The 15,312-nt window shown below is 40.6% G+C and overlaps 1 protein-coding gene across 1 annotated transcript in view; it reads right to left on the bottom strand.

Moving 5' to 3' along the window:
• Nucleotides 1-6,286, bottom strand: part of ATRNL1 (attractin like 1) — a 679,297-nt gene extending 673,011 nt beyond the window's left edge. The window contains exon 1 of the mRNA XM_060125653.1: nt 5,994-6,286. Coding sequence (XP_059981636.1) covers nt 5,994-6,286 — 293 coding nt within the window. The remainder of the gene's footprint in view (nt 1-5,993) is intronic.
• Nucleotides 6,287-15,312: the final 9,026 nt, after the last annotated feature.

Raw genomic sequence — 15,312 nt, 5'->3', positions numbered from 1 at the left:
ATACTTAATGGTTAAAGATTGAATATTTTTCCTTTAAATCAAAAAACAAGACACAGCCAACCACTCTTATCACCTGTATACATCACTGTAATGGAGGTTCTAGCCAGTGAAATAAGGCAAGAAAAAGAAATGAAAGCCATCCAGATTGCACAGAAATGGCTTATAGTATTTTTACTTGCAGACAACACAATCATCTATGTAGAAAATCATAAGGAATCTACAAAAACTACTACTACTACAACTAATAAATGAGGTTAGAAAAATTGAAGGATACAAGACCAAATACAAAAATCAGTTGTATTTTCATATTTTACACACACACACACACACACACACACACACGTATATATAATTTACAATAGCAGTAAAATATATTAAATACTTAGGGGAAAATCTGACAGAAGAGTTGTAAGACCTGTTCACTGAAAACTTTTAAATATTTTTGAGAGATTAAAGAAGACTTAAATAAATGGAGAGATATACCATGTTCACAGGTAAGAAAACTCAATATCGATAAGGTGTCAACTGTCCCCCAGACTGATGTATAGATTCAATACAGTCCCAAATAAAATCCCAGCAGGTTTTTTTGTAGAAACTGACAAGCTGATTCTGAAATTCATGTGGAAATGCCAAGGACATAGAGTGGCCAAAATAACTGAAAAAGAACAAAATTGAAGGACTTAAACTCCCTGAATTCAAGACTTATAAAGCTATAATAATCTTGACATACAAATAGATCAGTGGAACAGAGTCCAGAAACAGAGACACAAATATACGAATAACTGGTTTCAACAAAGATGCCAATCCACTTTAGTAGAGAAAGGATAGTTTTTTTCAACAAATGGTCCTAGAATAATTGGATATCTATACGCAAAAAAAAAAAAATTGAGATCCATACCTCTCACTAGATGTGGAATTAACTCAAAATGGACTATAAACCTAATTGTAAAATCTAAAACTACAAAACTTCTAGGAAAAAAAAATAATCAAAGAAAATCTTTGGTTTAGGCAAAGGCTTCTTAGATATTGTGCCTAAAGCACAATCCATAAAAGGAAAAAAATGATAAACTGGAATTGAAATTTAAAACTTCTGTTCTTTTTTTTTTTTTTAAACTTCTGTTCTTTGAAATCACCGTTAAGAGAATGAAAAGACAAGCCCCAACATGGGAGAAAATATTTGCCAATGATATATCTGATAAGGAGCTAGTATCCAGAATATATAAAGAACTCATAAAAATCAATAATAAGAAAAAACAATTTTAAAAATGTGCAAAAGATATGAACAGATACCTCACCAAAGAAGATCTACAGATGGCAAGTAAGCACATAAGATGCTCTCATCAGTCATCAGGGAAATGCAAAATAAAATCACAATGAGATACCACTACACACCTATTAGAACCGCTAAAATTTAAGACTGACCATACCAAGTGTTGATGAGGGTGTAAATTAACTGGAACATTCATACCCTGCTGGTGGGAATGTAAAAGATACAACTACTTTGAAAAAGAGTTTTGTCATTTTGTTAGAAATCTATACTGAAGGAAAGCGGCTCAGTTAGTTGCCTGGGGACAGGGAGAGGCAGCGGAAAGGAGAGGGAGGGAATACAAAGGGGCACATGAAACTTTTGAGTGTGATTGATACTTTTATGATCTTGATTGTGGTGATAGTTTAAGAGGTGCATATATATGTCCAAACTTGTTAAATTGTACAGTTTATTGCATGTCAATTATACCCCAATAAAGCTCTTAAAAATAATTTTTAAGAAAAAATTACAATTGTAATTTAATAATTCATTATGAAAGTGCTAAAAAGTAAAAATAGTGCTATAAGAGTACATAACGAGGGGTCACATAGTCTGAGGAGTCAGAAAAGCTTCCTTTAGACACTAGTATAAGCTAAAATTCAAAGGATGCTTAGTAATAAGTCAAGCAAAGACCACATAGGAAAGACGGTTCAGAGAGATGTATGCATATGTGTAAAATGCCCTGAGTCCAAAAGGAATGTGACACTTTCAAGGAACTTTAAAAGACCCAGGCAGGAAAACAGGAAGGGTGAGTCTGATCTGCTAAAGGAACCAAATTATGTAGACACATGGTCTTGAAAACCATGCTAGTACAAGCAATTTATCAATTTAGGATCCTAGAAACAATTTAAATTATTTTAAAATCTATTGTGCGATTTTATGGTTTAATAATGTAAAAAGAACCCATGGATATAAATTACATATTATAATCTTAGTTTGAAATAAAGAAGATCTGGGGACAGGGAATATTCAATTTAACTTTATAGTTACTGATAGCTTCCCTATTATTATTAAAAAGGATTCCAAATATGTGTGTGTGTGTGTGTGTGTGTGTGTGTGTGTGTATACACACATATGTTGGGGTTGTTTTATTTTTAATAATAACTTAGGGAATGGGGGCTTCCCTGGTGGCGCAGTGGTTGAGAGTTCGCCTGCCAATGCAGCGGACACGGGTTCGTGCCCCGGTCCGGGAAGATCCCACATGCCGCGGAGCAGCTGGGCCCGTGAGCCATGGCCACTGAGCCTGCGCGTCTGGAGCCTGTGCTCCGCAACGGGAGAGGCCACAACAGTAAGAGGCCCGCGTACTGCAAAAAATAATAATAACTTAGGGAAAATATTGACACATTTAACCCTGCCACTTTCTGTTTACAATAGCAACCTCACTCCTGATATTATATCTTCATTTTGCTGTCAAAATAGAAATAGACTACTTCCATTATAAATCTGTGAAATTCATTATCCATACTTGACTGACTTAAGAGATTTTAAAAATATCTATATACATTAAACACACAATGAGATTTAATAGATGATTTTAGAGAAACAGTCAATAAATCTGTTTTAATAATAAATATACATTTATAAAATATTCACAATATAATGAGTTATTTTCCAATCTCAGAACGTTAATATCAGCTACTTTGTTTACCTAAGAGAAATTAGAAGTCTTAGGTTTCTAAGTTACATAAGCAAGAAAATGTCTGAGTTTGAACTCAAATTATTAATTTATATAAACATAAATCTCAACTACTCTACAAAAATAATTCTAAAGAACTGGCTTCTAATAGAGAATGTTATTCATTCAAATAGGTTATAGTAAAACATTTTCTACTCCAATGTGATACTAAGCTACCCATGTAAATGTAATTCAAATTTGCATATATCATATCCTTGATTATTATATTTCAAATTGGCACTGTCCTCTCTGATTCTCAGTCCTAAGTCTTTTAGTCCAGCTTTAGCTGATGATCAGTGTTCGTTCTGTTTTACCTATGAGAGGAATGGCTTGTAATTCTGAGAGTTTTATTCTTTTCAAATGGAAACAGAAGACTGAAATCAATCCTAAGAGAACTGAAGTACCACTCCTGATACCATATTTGCTTCTGCATTTCTCCCTCCAACCATCAATCTTCTGTTCTAAAGAAGCATTTGAAGGATACTCATTCCCTAGTGAAATCCCTACAGTAGGAAAAAAGCTATGTTACCATGGAACCAGCCAATTAATTTTGACACCTGCTTACCAAGATTGATCATTTTTGATGTCTGTTTGTTAGGTGGCTATCCTTCAGTTAAGTAAAAGATTTTCAAGATAATTAATGAAGTGAGAATTTCCAGTTAAAGTCTTTCCCACTGTGCTATTACTTCAAATGCTGGATAAAACAAGCCACCATCCTCAAATAAACCTTTCTTAGCTTAGCATGTACTTTACCAGGAAGAAATCTTTTCTTCTAAATTGATTCTTCCCTTTAACATTAAATATCACTTTTTCCTTTATGCTAAGAGAATACATAACAAAACACAGAGTTGTACCAGTTATATTTACTCTTAACTAATAGCTTGTATTCCACAGAGAAATGAAAAAGTACTTACTAATAGGGTACAATGAATCATAGGAAACAGCTTCCAAGGAAATGAATATTCAATGATTAGTCCAGGGTTTATTGTTATTTAACTATATCTATATAAAAAAAAAAAACTAGTCCTCTTTTACTCACTAATGTATCTTTCACAACGACCAACCATCTCTCTATATTATTTAAGCTGATTTTAACTTGATCTGTGATCTTTCCTACTGAGACAACCTCTGCTAGTGAGGTTACAGGCTGCTGATCTGGCTGATTAGCAATTCCACTACTATAAAATGTAGACAGAAGCTTCTCAGGACTGCAGCAATTTCTGTCCTCTTTAGAGAAATGGAGCAATTCCACCCACCCAAAGGCCAATGTCCCTAACTTACACATGAATCAGGCAATCTTCCTATTTATGTACCAAAGGATATAAAAAATGGATGTGGCTTTTTTCATTGTTGACTACCAGTTCATATGTTCAAAATCCTCTCTTGCTAGGTAAAGAGACTGGCTGTTATGATCAAAGCAAAAGTTTAAGAACATTTAACTTATAAAGACTGCTAAAAAGCACAGTTCGATAAGATATCTTTGCAGACCTTGAAACACTTTTTTGAACTTTTAATTAGTACCTCCACCAAATTTTTTTAAAATATAAAACTACAGTACTATGGCTAATTTGTGAAATTATGAAGCTAGGAAACATTTTAACTTATTGCTACAGATGAATTTCATAAAACTTCATTCTGAGATTTCACTTCCAAAAATCTCCTGTCAATTAATTTAAACTGTAAGATCTACTTAAATTAAAAAGTCCCATTTTTAAAAATACATTTTTACAATGAGTTTTCAGGGGCACTGTCTTAACTGGCAAGTTTTTTTTCAAAAAGAGGAAAATATGCTGTTTAAAACTCCCAGGAAATTTTCCTATAATACATTATTAGCAGGTGAACCATATTCCTATCTTTGCCTTAGAGCCCAAGAGACAGTTCACTTAGATTTTGCTATCACCCTGACAACAAGTAATCTACATAGTGCAATTTCAGAGCTACTAACCCAGCCAGCAAACTTCATGTGAAGTACCTAGAAAACCAAGAAGTTGAGGTACTTAGGGACTGTTATGTGCAAGTTGTCAGATGGACACCCTATTGGCCTCAACTATCTTATCTGCTGCTCCCCCCACATTCACCCATTTCTTTTCATATCAGACAGCAACGCAACAAACATCAACCAATGGAGGAAAGTATCTTTACTGTTGTAAAGCAAGCTGCTTAGGGCCTTGAGCTTCAAAAAAACGAAAGTGATGCTCCCACACAACAGCTGATAGTCAAAGAACCAGTTAGAAAAATCTTTTATCTCCACCACATTAAAAAGTCCAGGTATTTCATCCTCTTATCTAACCCAAAGTCACTCTTGTATTTCTCAATTCAAGACTGTCCTCGCAAATTCAACATAGTATATTGGCTTAAAGTAAATGTTCTAGAGTTAGGCTGGCTGATTTGGATTGCCTCGATTTCCCTCTGTAAAACCGGTATAGTAATTCTAGTAACTCAGAGTTGGTGTGAGAAACAAACGAGGTAACCCACGTAATGGGCTCAGAACAGTGTTTGGCACATAGTAAGGCCATCATAAACTCTACTTATGATCACTATTACTAAATACACTAACATGTTAGCAGTGCTTACCTCTAGAGAGGGGAGTAGGATGGGGAAAAGGGAGGTACTGGTAGACCAGAACTTTTAACCTTTAAACTTCCGTATTGTTTGAATGCTTCACAATGCGCAAGTATTTCACGAGTTACGTGCATAATTTTTGATTAAAAAATAGTGTCCTAACAAAATGGTGTTTGGCACCGTAACTGAGTGTGAAAATTTTGACGATCAGGGGACCAGAGTCGCTGCGGACAGGTGGACCATCGGGAAAGGCTTCGCATCCACGGCGGTCGGTGCGAGACGCAGGGCCCGAAGTCCCCGAAGCGCGAGGGCTGGAGGGGGACAGCGCGGGCCCCGCTCCCGCAGCGCTGCGGGTCGCTCCCAGCCGGGGGACCCGGGGCCGAGAGAAGGGGGGAGGCCGCGACGGCTGCGGGGCAGGGCTGAGGTTCGGGGTCCGGCGAAGGCACTTACTTGAACCTGCCCTGGCAGTGCTGGCACTGGTCCCCCACCCAGCCCGGGTCGCAGAGGCAGGTGGAGTTGACACAGCGGCCCGAGAAGCAGGAGCCGGTCCTCTCGCAGAGCTTGGACTGGGACACCTGCGCGTAGAGCGCCAGGTAGAGGAAGCCATAGCACAGCAGCCAGCTGTTCCCGTCCAGCAGCCAGAAGGAGGCGCCGCCGCCACCGCCGCCCGCCGGCCGAGCTTTCCACGGCCCCGGGGCCGCCGGCTGCGGGGGACCAATGCGGGCCCGGCCCCCCGGTTCCATCTTTCCCAGCGCCCCTGCCCGGCCGGGATGCGCTCTCGGGCGCCTACAGGGATGCTTCGGAGGGGAAATCTGGCCGGAGAGAAGAACACCGCGCCGCTGCCGCCGCCGCTTCTCCTCCTCACCGGCGCCTGCTCCAGTCCCGCTCCCTGGTCAGGAGGGACAGATCCCAGCCGCTGTCGCCTCCGCTCGGCTCTCTCCAGTCGCACTCGGGCATCGCCTCTCCGTCTCCTGACCTTGTCCGCGGCAGGCCGAGCCCACCGCCACGGCGCCCCGGGCCGGGCCGGGCCGGAGGCGGGGAGCAGGAGATGCAGGCTGCGCGGGGCGCTCCGGAGGGGACCTGCGGGAGGGGGAGGGGGACCCAGCGCGCAGCCCCGCCTCGCCCACAGCTCGCGCCAACCTCCTCAGCTCCCAGCCCGGCGCGCCCGGGAGGGCGGGGGCCACGGGAGCCCCGAGGTGGGCGCGCCCAACGCGGGAGGGGGGACTAGGGAAGCGGGGTTCAGCCTCGCCCGCCCCGGCCGGCCGCCGGCGGCCCCCCAGAAGCCATTTTCTCTCCGGTTACGTTAGCCAGATGCCGGTGCTGCCTTTAGAGCCCGCGGGGTGCTGCGCCGCCTCCCCCACTCGCGCGTGTCTCCGCTCCTCCCCACACAGGCCCTGCGCGTGGTCTCGCCCCGCCCCTACCGGGACCAGGGACTCCTCCGCGCGTCCGCACAACCCGGCCCGCCGGCTGAGGGGAGAGCGGCCCGCCAGGTGTGGCGCGCGGGCCCGCCGTACCCTTCCCCTCGGCGTGCCTGGGAAGTCGGACCCGCTCGCACCGCGCGCCTCCTGAGCCCCCCCAGACGAAAGATCAGATCGGGACCGGCTTCGCAGCTTCAGCAGAAAATAAGCCCTTCCCGTCCGCTGTCTACAGCTGCAAAAGTGCAGCACTTTTCCCCCAGCGCTCCCCGCTTCCTCCGTCCCATCCTCCAGCCTATTTCTTTTTTTCTGAAAAGAGAAAAACTCCAACAACACACAAAGAGCTGAGCATGTGCAGCAGGCAAAAGTCTTAAAGGCACCGCACTCCGACCACTTTGTGGGGTCCGCAAGAACGGAGAGGGGCGGGGGCTAGGGCCTGCGGGGGTCGCGGAGCCGGTTCCGCAGAGGGGCCGCTCCCAGGGGGAGCCATTTCTTGCGCGGAAACAGTGACTCCCCGCCCCCAACAAAGAGCTGCGAGGTTCTGAGCCCCGGGCGCGCCGCCCCTCTCCGACGCTGTCTCGAAACCCCAGGTATCTCCTTTTCTGCTTGTCAGTGTTTCCTCCTCCATCTGGGACAATATTCTGCCTTGAAAAATACTGCAACATCGGGGCTTTTTTCAGAAGAGCAGAAATGATGCCCACGAAAGAGCCGTTTTTCCTTCCTCGGTAGCAAGCTTTCCTCCTTTAGATGACTTTCCAAGATTTGATGGCATATGCTGAAATTTTTGCTTTGTACTTTTGTGCCTTCACTAAACAGGCTGTTTGAACCCTTGAGAAAGGAAGCCGAACACAAATTGCAGCCTCGTACACTCGAGTCACAGCAATATTTTTGGATCCCCACCAAATAAGAGCAGGCAGTATGAAAAAGAATTTGAAATCTACCAAAAGCATTTCTGACAGCAAAAGGAGAAAAAGTTTTTGTTGTAACCACACAGTCATAATATTATTATTAAGATTCAACTCATGTATATTTGGGGCATAATGTACCCATGTCATCTCTTTTAATCTGTTATCCCCACTTTGCAGATGAAATCCTCCATTAACCCCATTTTGCAGATGAAGACAGAAAGACTCAAAAAGGTTGAAAGATTTGTCAGACAGGTAAGAAGAAAGCAATGAACCGAGCGTTAAACACAAGTCTGTGCTTTTTCCACTACTTACTAGGCTGTTTCTATTGGCTTTGTTCTCGTTTGGGGAAAAAAATTAAGTGTTGGCTTGGTTTGCAAACACCTCGGCGATGACTTAAGGAGGAAAAAAAGGTCCAGAAAGACGTGGCTCCTTCGGAAGTAAAAAAGAAAAAGGAAAATCATGATTTTCATTTATGGAACAAACAAATCACAATTCCCCCAAAATATCAGTACCAGAAATGTCAGTCTCAAACCTAAAAAGGACAGCTCCTTCTTTTCACATCTTTTCGATATCAGTATGCCCCTTAGAGACTGCTTGGGATGGGGGAGAAGGAGAGGAGAACATTTTGGAACGATAATTAAAAGGAGGAAATTGTTCTGGATCACACCTTTTAATTTCCATGACTAAAATCCGGAACTCTTTCTAGTATTAACCATGCATGAACAAGCCCTGTTGCCTTCTCCATTCTTCTCACGCCAACCAAAGTTTAAAGTCAGCCACATCTTTCTCACATCTAATGTAGAGTTGCTTTCAGACATGTGGAAGGTGGCCAAACTCTTAAAACCATCACTGAGTGTGAAGGTAACTCGATACACAGGAGCCACTTTAACAAGAGAGATCACTGCTCAGCCACATTACTGACGGTAGGCTATATTTAAGCAAAGGGTTTGCCCATTAAAAATATATATCTTTTAATCTTCTAACCACTATAATCAGCTCAGTACTTTAGGTTACACTGAAGAACATGCAGCCGCACAGGCCTCCTCTCAACGTTGCCTTTAGAATCAAGCTGAATATATTAAATTTATATAAAATTATTCTCATAAGGATCTCACAGGATTTGCACTTGCCCTATATCCTGCTTTTCAGTCAGCATTTACTGAGTAACTATTATGAATTTAAGCAGGAGAAAACAAAGATGAATAAAACATGATTTCTACCCCTGGATAAGCTTATCTTTTATTAGGCTTACTAGATTGGGAGTTCCTTGTACAGGTGAGTGGCACATATTTTACAAATGTAGACCCAGAAAACTTAAATGACTTACAATGGTTGCACAAAATAGTGATAAAGCTTGCCCAGACTCTTGACTGATGTTTCAATATTTTCTTTGATCAAGAAATTGTAAAACTCCAACATGATGTTATCTTTTTTCCAAAGGAGAGTCAGCATCCTAGCTGTGCTACACAACACTACAATAATTCATAGTATTGGTAATAGCAGTCATAAATCCAGCAGAAAGGTGAAAATTTACTCCAAAGAGGTAGTAGGGAAAAAGTCAGTTTTACTGAAGTAGGATGAAACTGTTAAGATTGGAATTATCTATTAAAATTGCTGCAAGGGGAAAGATAAGTATATTTTCTCAACAATTAGCCTTATATCAGGACCTTTAGATATTTGGGTGAGTGTGTTTCATTTCCATTCATACTATCTAACAATGGTACTATAAAAGGCAAAAATCTAAGACTTCACGTTGCCAAAGTGAAGGAAATGCAATTTTTTTTTTTTTTTAAGAACTAGAAAAATGATAGATCCACTGCTCTGTTGATCGCCATTCACAAAGTCAAAGATCCTATTTGGGCTAATGAACCAAAGGAGCCCCTTCTCAGTTGCTCGACTGAAGAATGATCTCTACTCTGGTTTTTATTCATCATTTGCCTCATAGGAGGCTCCTGAAAGCAGCTAAGGTAATGAGAGCTGTAGATAGCCTGGCCCCAAGAGCCAGAAATGCATTCATTCAAAGGGACCCTTAGTGCAATTGGGGCAGTATTTTTAAGACACTGATAGAGCATTAATGGTCTGTGAGATTAGACAGTAAAAAAAAAAAAAAAAAAAATCACCTTTAGGTACTCATTAAAACATTATTGATCATATTGAAAACGTTGATATGACTTTGACCTGAAACCCCCCTCCCCGTACCACCAAAATCTAACACTCTGCTTTCACTTGGATTCATTCTTTTATTCTATCAGTTTCTCTTGCTGTCACACTTGCAAAGACACACGTACAGTCTGATCCTGCCAATTTTTCAACTTAACACATTTCAAACATATTGTCATAAGTAAATCCAAGGGAATAAATCCAAAGATTCTAAATTTACTATGCTGGGCTAATACATTTTTTTTTAACTGGGAAATAAAATTTAAAAACTAAACTTTTTATCCTAAATATTCAGACTTGCTACCAAAAAAAGTTGATTGCAGCAGTCAATTGCAAAAATTTGTCTTTTGTGAAACCTAATTCAATAAAATTATGGGCTAGGACTTCCTATTAAGCATAGTGGACTAAGTATGTGTATTTACCTCTGCTCTGAACTCTACCAACATGGCAGAAAATGTTGTTTAATTTTTAAAGGTATAGACTCACAATGACAAAGAAAATGAGAACATAACCAACTAGCAGATGAACGATATCAATGTATTTGGAAGAGTCGATTCATTGGAAGGAGGAAAGTGAATGGGGAACTGGTACATGCCTGCAAAGATGAATTATAATAAGGAACAAGCCTGTTTCTCCTGAAGAGCCCAGGAAAGCCTCAGGATTCAGAAGCAAGAGTTACCATGGAAGGTAAAAATGGGGCTTTAGGATGAAAACTGGGGGGAATGGATGAGGGCAATATAAGGACCCACAGTACCCTTCCTCACCCTAAGCAGCTAAAACTAACCCAGACCCAACTCTGACAGGAGGTTAAATCTCTTGAGAAATTGAATCAGAGAGTTTCTAGACTTGGGGCACCAGGGATTATAGAAGGAGGGAGTGAGGTACACAGCTGAAAATGGAGAGATTAAGTGAAAATCTATATATTGAATGGTATCATTTTGCTGCCTCCTTTGCCTACCTGTTCCCAGAACACTAGAGCCAACTGAATAACCCCAGGCAGAAACCTGATACCTATCTGCAAAAATTGAATAGTCCAAGAGAAAAGATACTGTCATTCAGGGTCTCCCAACCAAATGGCAAACCTACAACGACTGAAGCCAAATGGATCACCCTACAATGAAGCCTCTAGTCAATAAGCCCCACTCAATAATGTTTTTCATGACTCCCTCTTAAATATAGACAGCAAAAGTTCATTAGACATAAAATACAGAAACCAAAACAGAGAAAAGGAAATTAGAGAAAACATAGTCAAAGTAATAAGGGAAGGTTTTGCAACCATGAAACAAGTACTGGATACTCTTTAAAAATATAAAAGGACACTCAGGAAACAGAAAAATAAAAAATAGGACAGCCAAAATTAAAATGCAATAGAAAGTTTGGAAGGTGAAGTGTAGGAAATCATCTAGAAATTAGAATACAAGACAAAGAAGGTGTCTCCACTTACAGAGAAGGGAAAAACTAAGAAAATTAGAAGCTTTGTTAAGATTATGTATGATTATAAATTATTTATCATATGAGTACATTTATTAATGTGATAGTACATTAATGCACAACTCCTATGTAGGAGCAGAAAAAAATTGTCTAGATTAATTTATTCAACATAAGAATATTTCCCAGAACTAGACTGAGCCTCCAGATGCCTAAAACACTGAGTTTAACAAGACTCACATATTGGGGGGCAGGAGGAGAGGGAAGAAGGAGACAGGCAAATGCAATGGTATCCTCAAGTATGAGGATAAAGACATTTTCAGACACACAAACCTTCATAAATTTTGTCTCCTAAGGGACCCTTCTTTAGGAAGCTCCTGGAGAATGAAACAAAGGGACAAGAGGCTGAACATAAGAGAACTGTGAAGGGATATCCTAGAATGATGGACAGCTGTGCCCCAGCAGCCAGTCCAACCTGGAAACAGAGGCTGGGGAGGGAGGTATCTAGGAAAGTAATGCATATGAGTGCTTGAAACTGTTGGAGCTTTTGGGGAAAATATTAACAATATGTGACAGATCTTGGAGTATTTGGGTAGAAAACAGAATAAGCCCACAGAGACCTGAGTAAATGAACAAAATGAAGTGATTGTTGGCTAGAAGAAAGGAAGGAAGGAAGGAAGGAAGGAAGGGAGGGAGGGAGGGAGGGAGGGAGGGAAGGGAAGGTATTTGGGTAGAAAACGGAATAAGCCCACAGAGACCTAAGTAAATGAACAAAATGAAGTGATTGTTGCCTAGAAGAAAGGAAGGAAGGGAGGGAGGAAGAGAAAGAAAGGAAGGAAACCTATACAAGACTGTTCAGCAGGAAACGATAATTACATAGTCGTAATAAATGCTCACTATTTATTTAACCAAAAATATATAAAATGTCTCTATTAAAAAGATGGGAGGGGATAAAGAAGGATAGTGCTAAATCTTAATTCCTTAATAAGAAGTAATTGCAAGTCCAAAACTGATAAATCCAGAAATAGCAGTATAAGTATACTACACTGAAGAAAAGTTGAAAGCTGCTTTCCCTTAGGGGATAGGGAAGAGGAGAAGGAGATGCAGCATTTTATTATAAAGCTTTCAGTACTCTTTGATTAAAAATTAGGGCTTCCCTGGTGGCACAGTGGTTGGGAGTCCGCCTGCCGATGTAGGGGACACGGGTTCGTGCCCCAGTCCGGGAAGATCCCACATGCCGCGGGGCGGCTGGGCCCGTGAGCCATGGCCGCTGAGCCTGCGCGTCCGGAGCCTGTGCTCCGCAACGGGAGAGGCCACAGCAGTGAGAGGCCCACATAACGCAAAAAAAAAAAAAAAAAAAATTAAAAATTACTTCTAAAATATACAGAAATAATAAATAAATAAACAAAAACATGCGCCCCTAAGAAAATAAAAAAGATGGCATGGAGCCTAAGACTCATAGACACTTGAGTTTGATTTCTAATTCTTCCACCTGTATATTGGTTACCCTTTCATGATCCATTAACTTCTGTGATTCAGTTTTCTCACCTATAAGATGGGTATAATCAAACTACCTGTCAATGCCCATTTCAGAGCTGAGATGAGGGACCAAACAGAATAGTATATGAAAGAGCCTACTAAATGGTAAAGTACTATACAAATTAATACTGTATATTAATATAGTATATACTATATTTTGTATTATAATATATTAAGATATATTAATAATACTGACATTTAATGTTCAAAAATTACTCTTAGGAACAGAATTAATCCTAATCCCATGTGATGGAAAGGATTATTGAAAGAGATTTGGGCAATACAAAAACACAAAGAATGAGACGGAGCTGTAAGAAAACTGTGTTATTTTAAAGATGAATCTAGTCCAAGATCTTCATTTTGCAGATGAGATGCTGGGGCCCAGAAAAGTGAAGTTTTATGCAAACTCACACAGTGGCAGAGCTAAGTCTGAAACCCTAGTTCTCCTGAAATGCAGTCCAGTTTTCTTTATCCTATACCTTAACAATTCAGGCTAATAGGAGAAATTTTCAGGTTGGTCATCCATACCTAGCTCCAGAAAGGCCTTCCAAGGCTCAATAAAGTTAAGTGACTTGCCCAACATCCATAATAAGTTAGCGACAGCAGAGGCAAAACTAAACCAAAGGACAGACCGTCAAAGATTGAACCCTGTATCAAACACTTGGAACAGAGTGAAAAGTTGCCAGCAGAGCTAAAGGCAGACATTGAAAGCCCAGCTCAGAGTCTGCAACATACAGATTATCAATTAATATCAATTAACTGGCTAACTAAAGTTCCTGCCTAAGTATGGAGAGAAAAGGCAGAGAGGAAATAGACATACTTTAAAAAAAAAAAAGACAAATAGAATAAGCCAAGTCAGCAACAAAATTTCTCTTGAAAATGAAGGTATAAGAATTTGACTTAATGGGGACTTGCTTGGTGGTGCAGTGGTTAAGAATCTGCCTGCCAATGCAGGGGACACTGGTTCGATCCCTGGCTGGGGAAATGACACAGAGCAACTAAGTCCATGAGCCACAGCTACTTAGCCTACGTGCCGCAACTACTGAAGCCCAAGCGCCTAGAGCCCATGCTCTGCAACAAGAGAAGGCACCACAATGAGAAGCCTGCACACCACAACGAAGAGTAGCCCCGCTCGCCGCAAGTAGAGAAAGCCCACGCACAGCAACGAAGACCCAACGCAGCCAAAAATAAAAAAAATAATAAATGTATTAAAAAAATAAAAAAGAATTTGACTTACTGAATGGGAGAAGGAGAAACAGAGAAGGAAACAAAGGAGGAAAGGGCATGGCCCAGTGATTGACAAAAAATGTCAAGAAAGGGTGACTAAATTTAGAAATCTCCAAAGTATTCCAAGACAACTAATAGGCCTCCCTATCTTCTCCCTGTTGGGACAGTGCTGAAAGGAATTAGGCATGGGGGAGATAAAAATGTCAAGGACCTTTTCTCTATTCCATCCCCAGGATGTCATTTGCTAGTACCTTCCTTCTTGCAAAAGGAGAACAAAACCCTTTTTTAAAAAAAATTCAGTTCTATCAATAGAAATGTACAAAATTTCAATTTGAATCAGGTAACAAAAAAGAAAATATTGTACTCTTTTGTTTCCAGAAGTCATCATTTTTCCCCGATAGATAATTCTAATTTCTCCAGATGACTCATTAGTTATCACTGCATTATGCTGTATCACCTTACTTCCAAATAAACCAACTTTAAGAAAGGTCATACACTGAAAAAATAGTGTCATTGAACACAAAGGTACTTGTAATTTTGAGCAACAGAAAGAACTGCTTTAGTTGTGAGAAAACCCAATAACTGCTACACACTCTTAAGACACTGCCCATATGTAGATAAAATAGGTAGACTTTCTATAAACCTCAGTTGAGTTGAGGTTTGCTTCATGTTCCCTCTGTTTTAAGAAAAAGTGAGTCACAGTAAGAAAAACAGGAAGTACTTAAAAAACAAAAACTCCCAAGCGAAATAAACAATTCATATGAACAATAACATACTGGCTTTTAGAAAGCTGCTTGGGGTCCTGACCTAGGAAAATATGTTTATGTTTAGTGGAAAAGAACATGGAAGAGAATTATGGACTCTCTGATCAGAAGAGACTAAGCCATCAGGGTGCAGCAAGGTTTCCTTGAACAGAGCTCAGACACAGAGAAGAACCACAAAACAGCACACATATAAAAAAAGAAAAATATCTGACAAATGATAGCCAGGCCCCACAAATCCTGATAACACGACATTCTACTTATTAAAAACATCAGTCTTGGACGACTCCAGGCACAGTAATTTTGAAAATGTACACAAGTAAATTAAAAC

Source organism: Lagenorhynchus albirostris, chromosome 16 (assembly GCF_949774975.1).
Source record: "Lagenorhynchus albirostris chromosome 16, mLagAlb1.1, whole genome shotgun sequence".
Taxonomy (NCBI): Eukaryota; Metazoa; Chordata; class Mammalia; order Artiodactyla; family Delphinidae; genus Lagenorhynchus; species Lagenorhynchus albirostris.
Note: the sequence above shows the minus strand (reverse complement) of the source record. Positions and strands in the feature narration are given on the sequence as shown.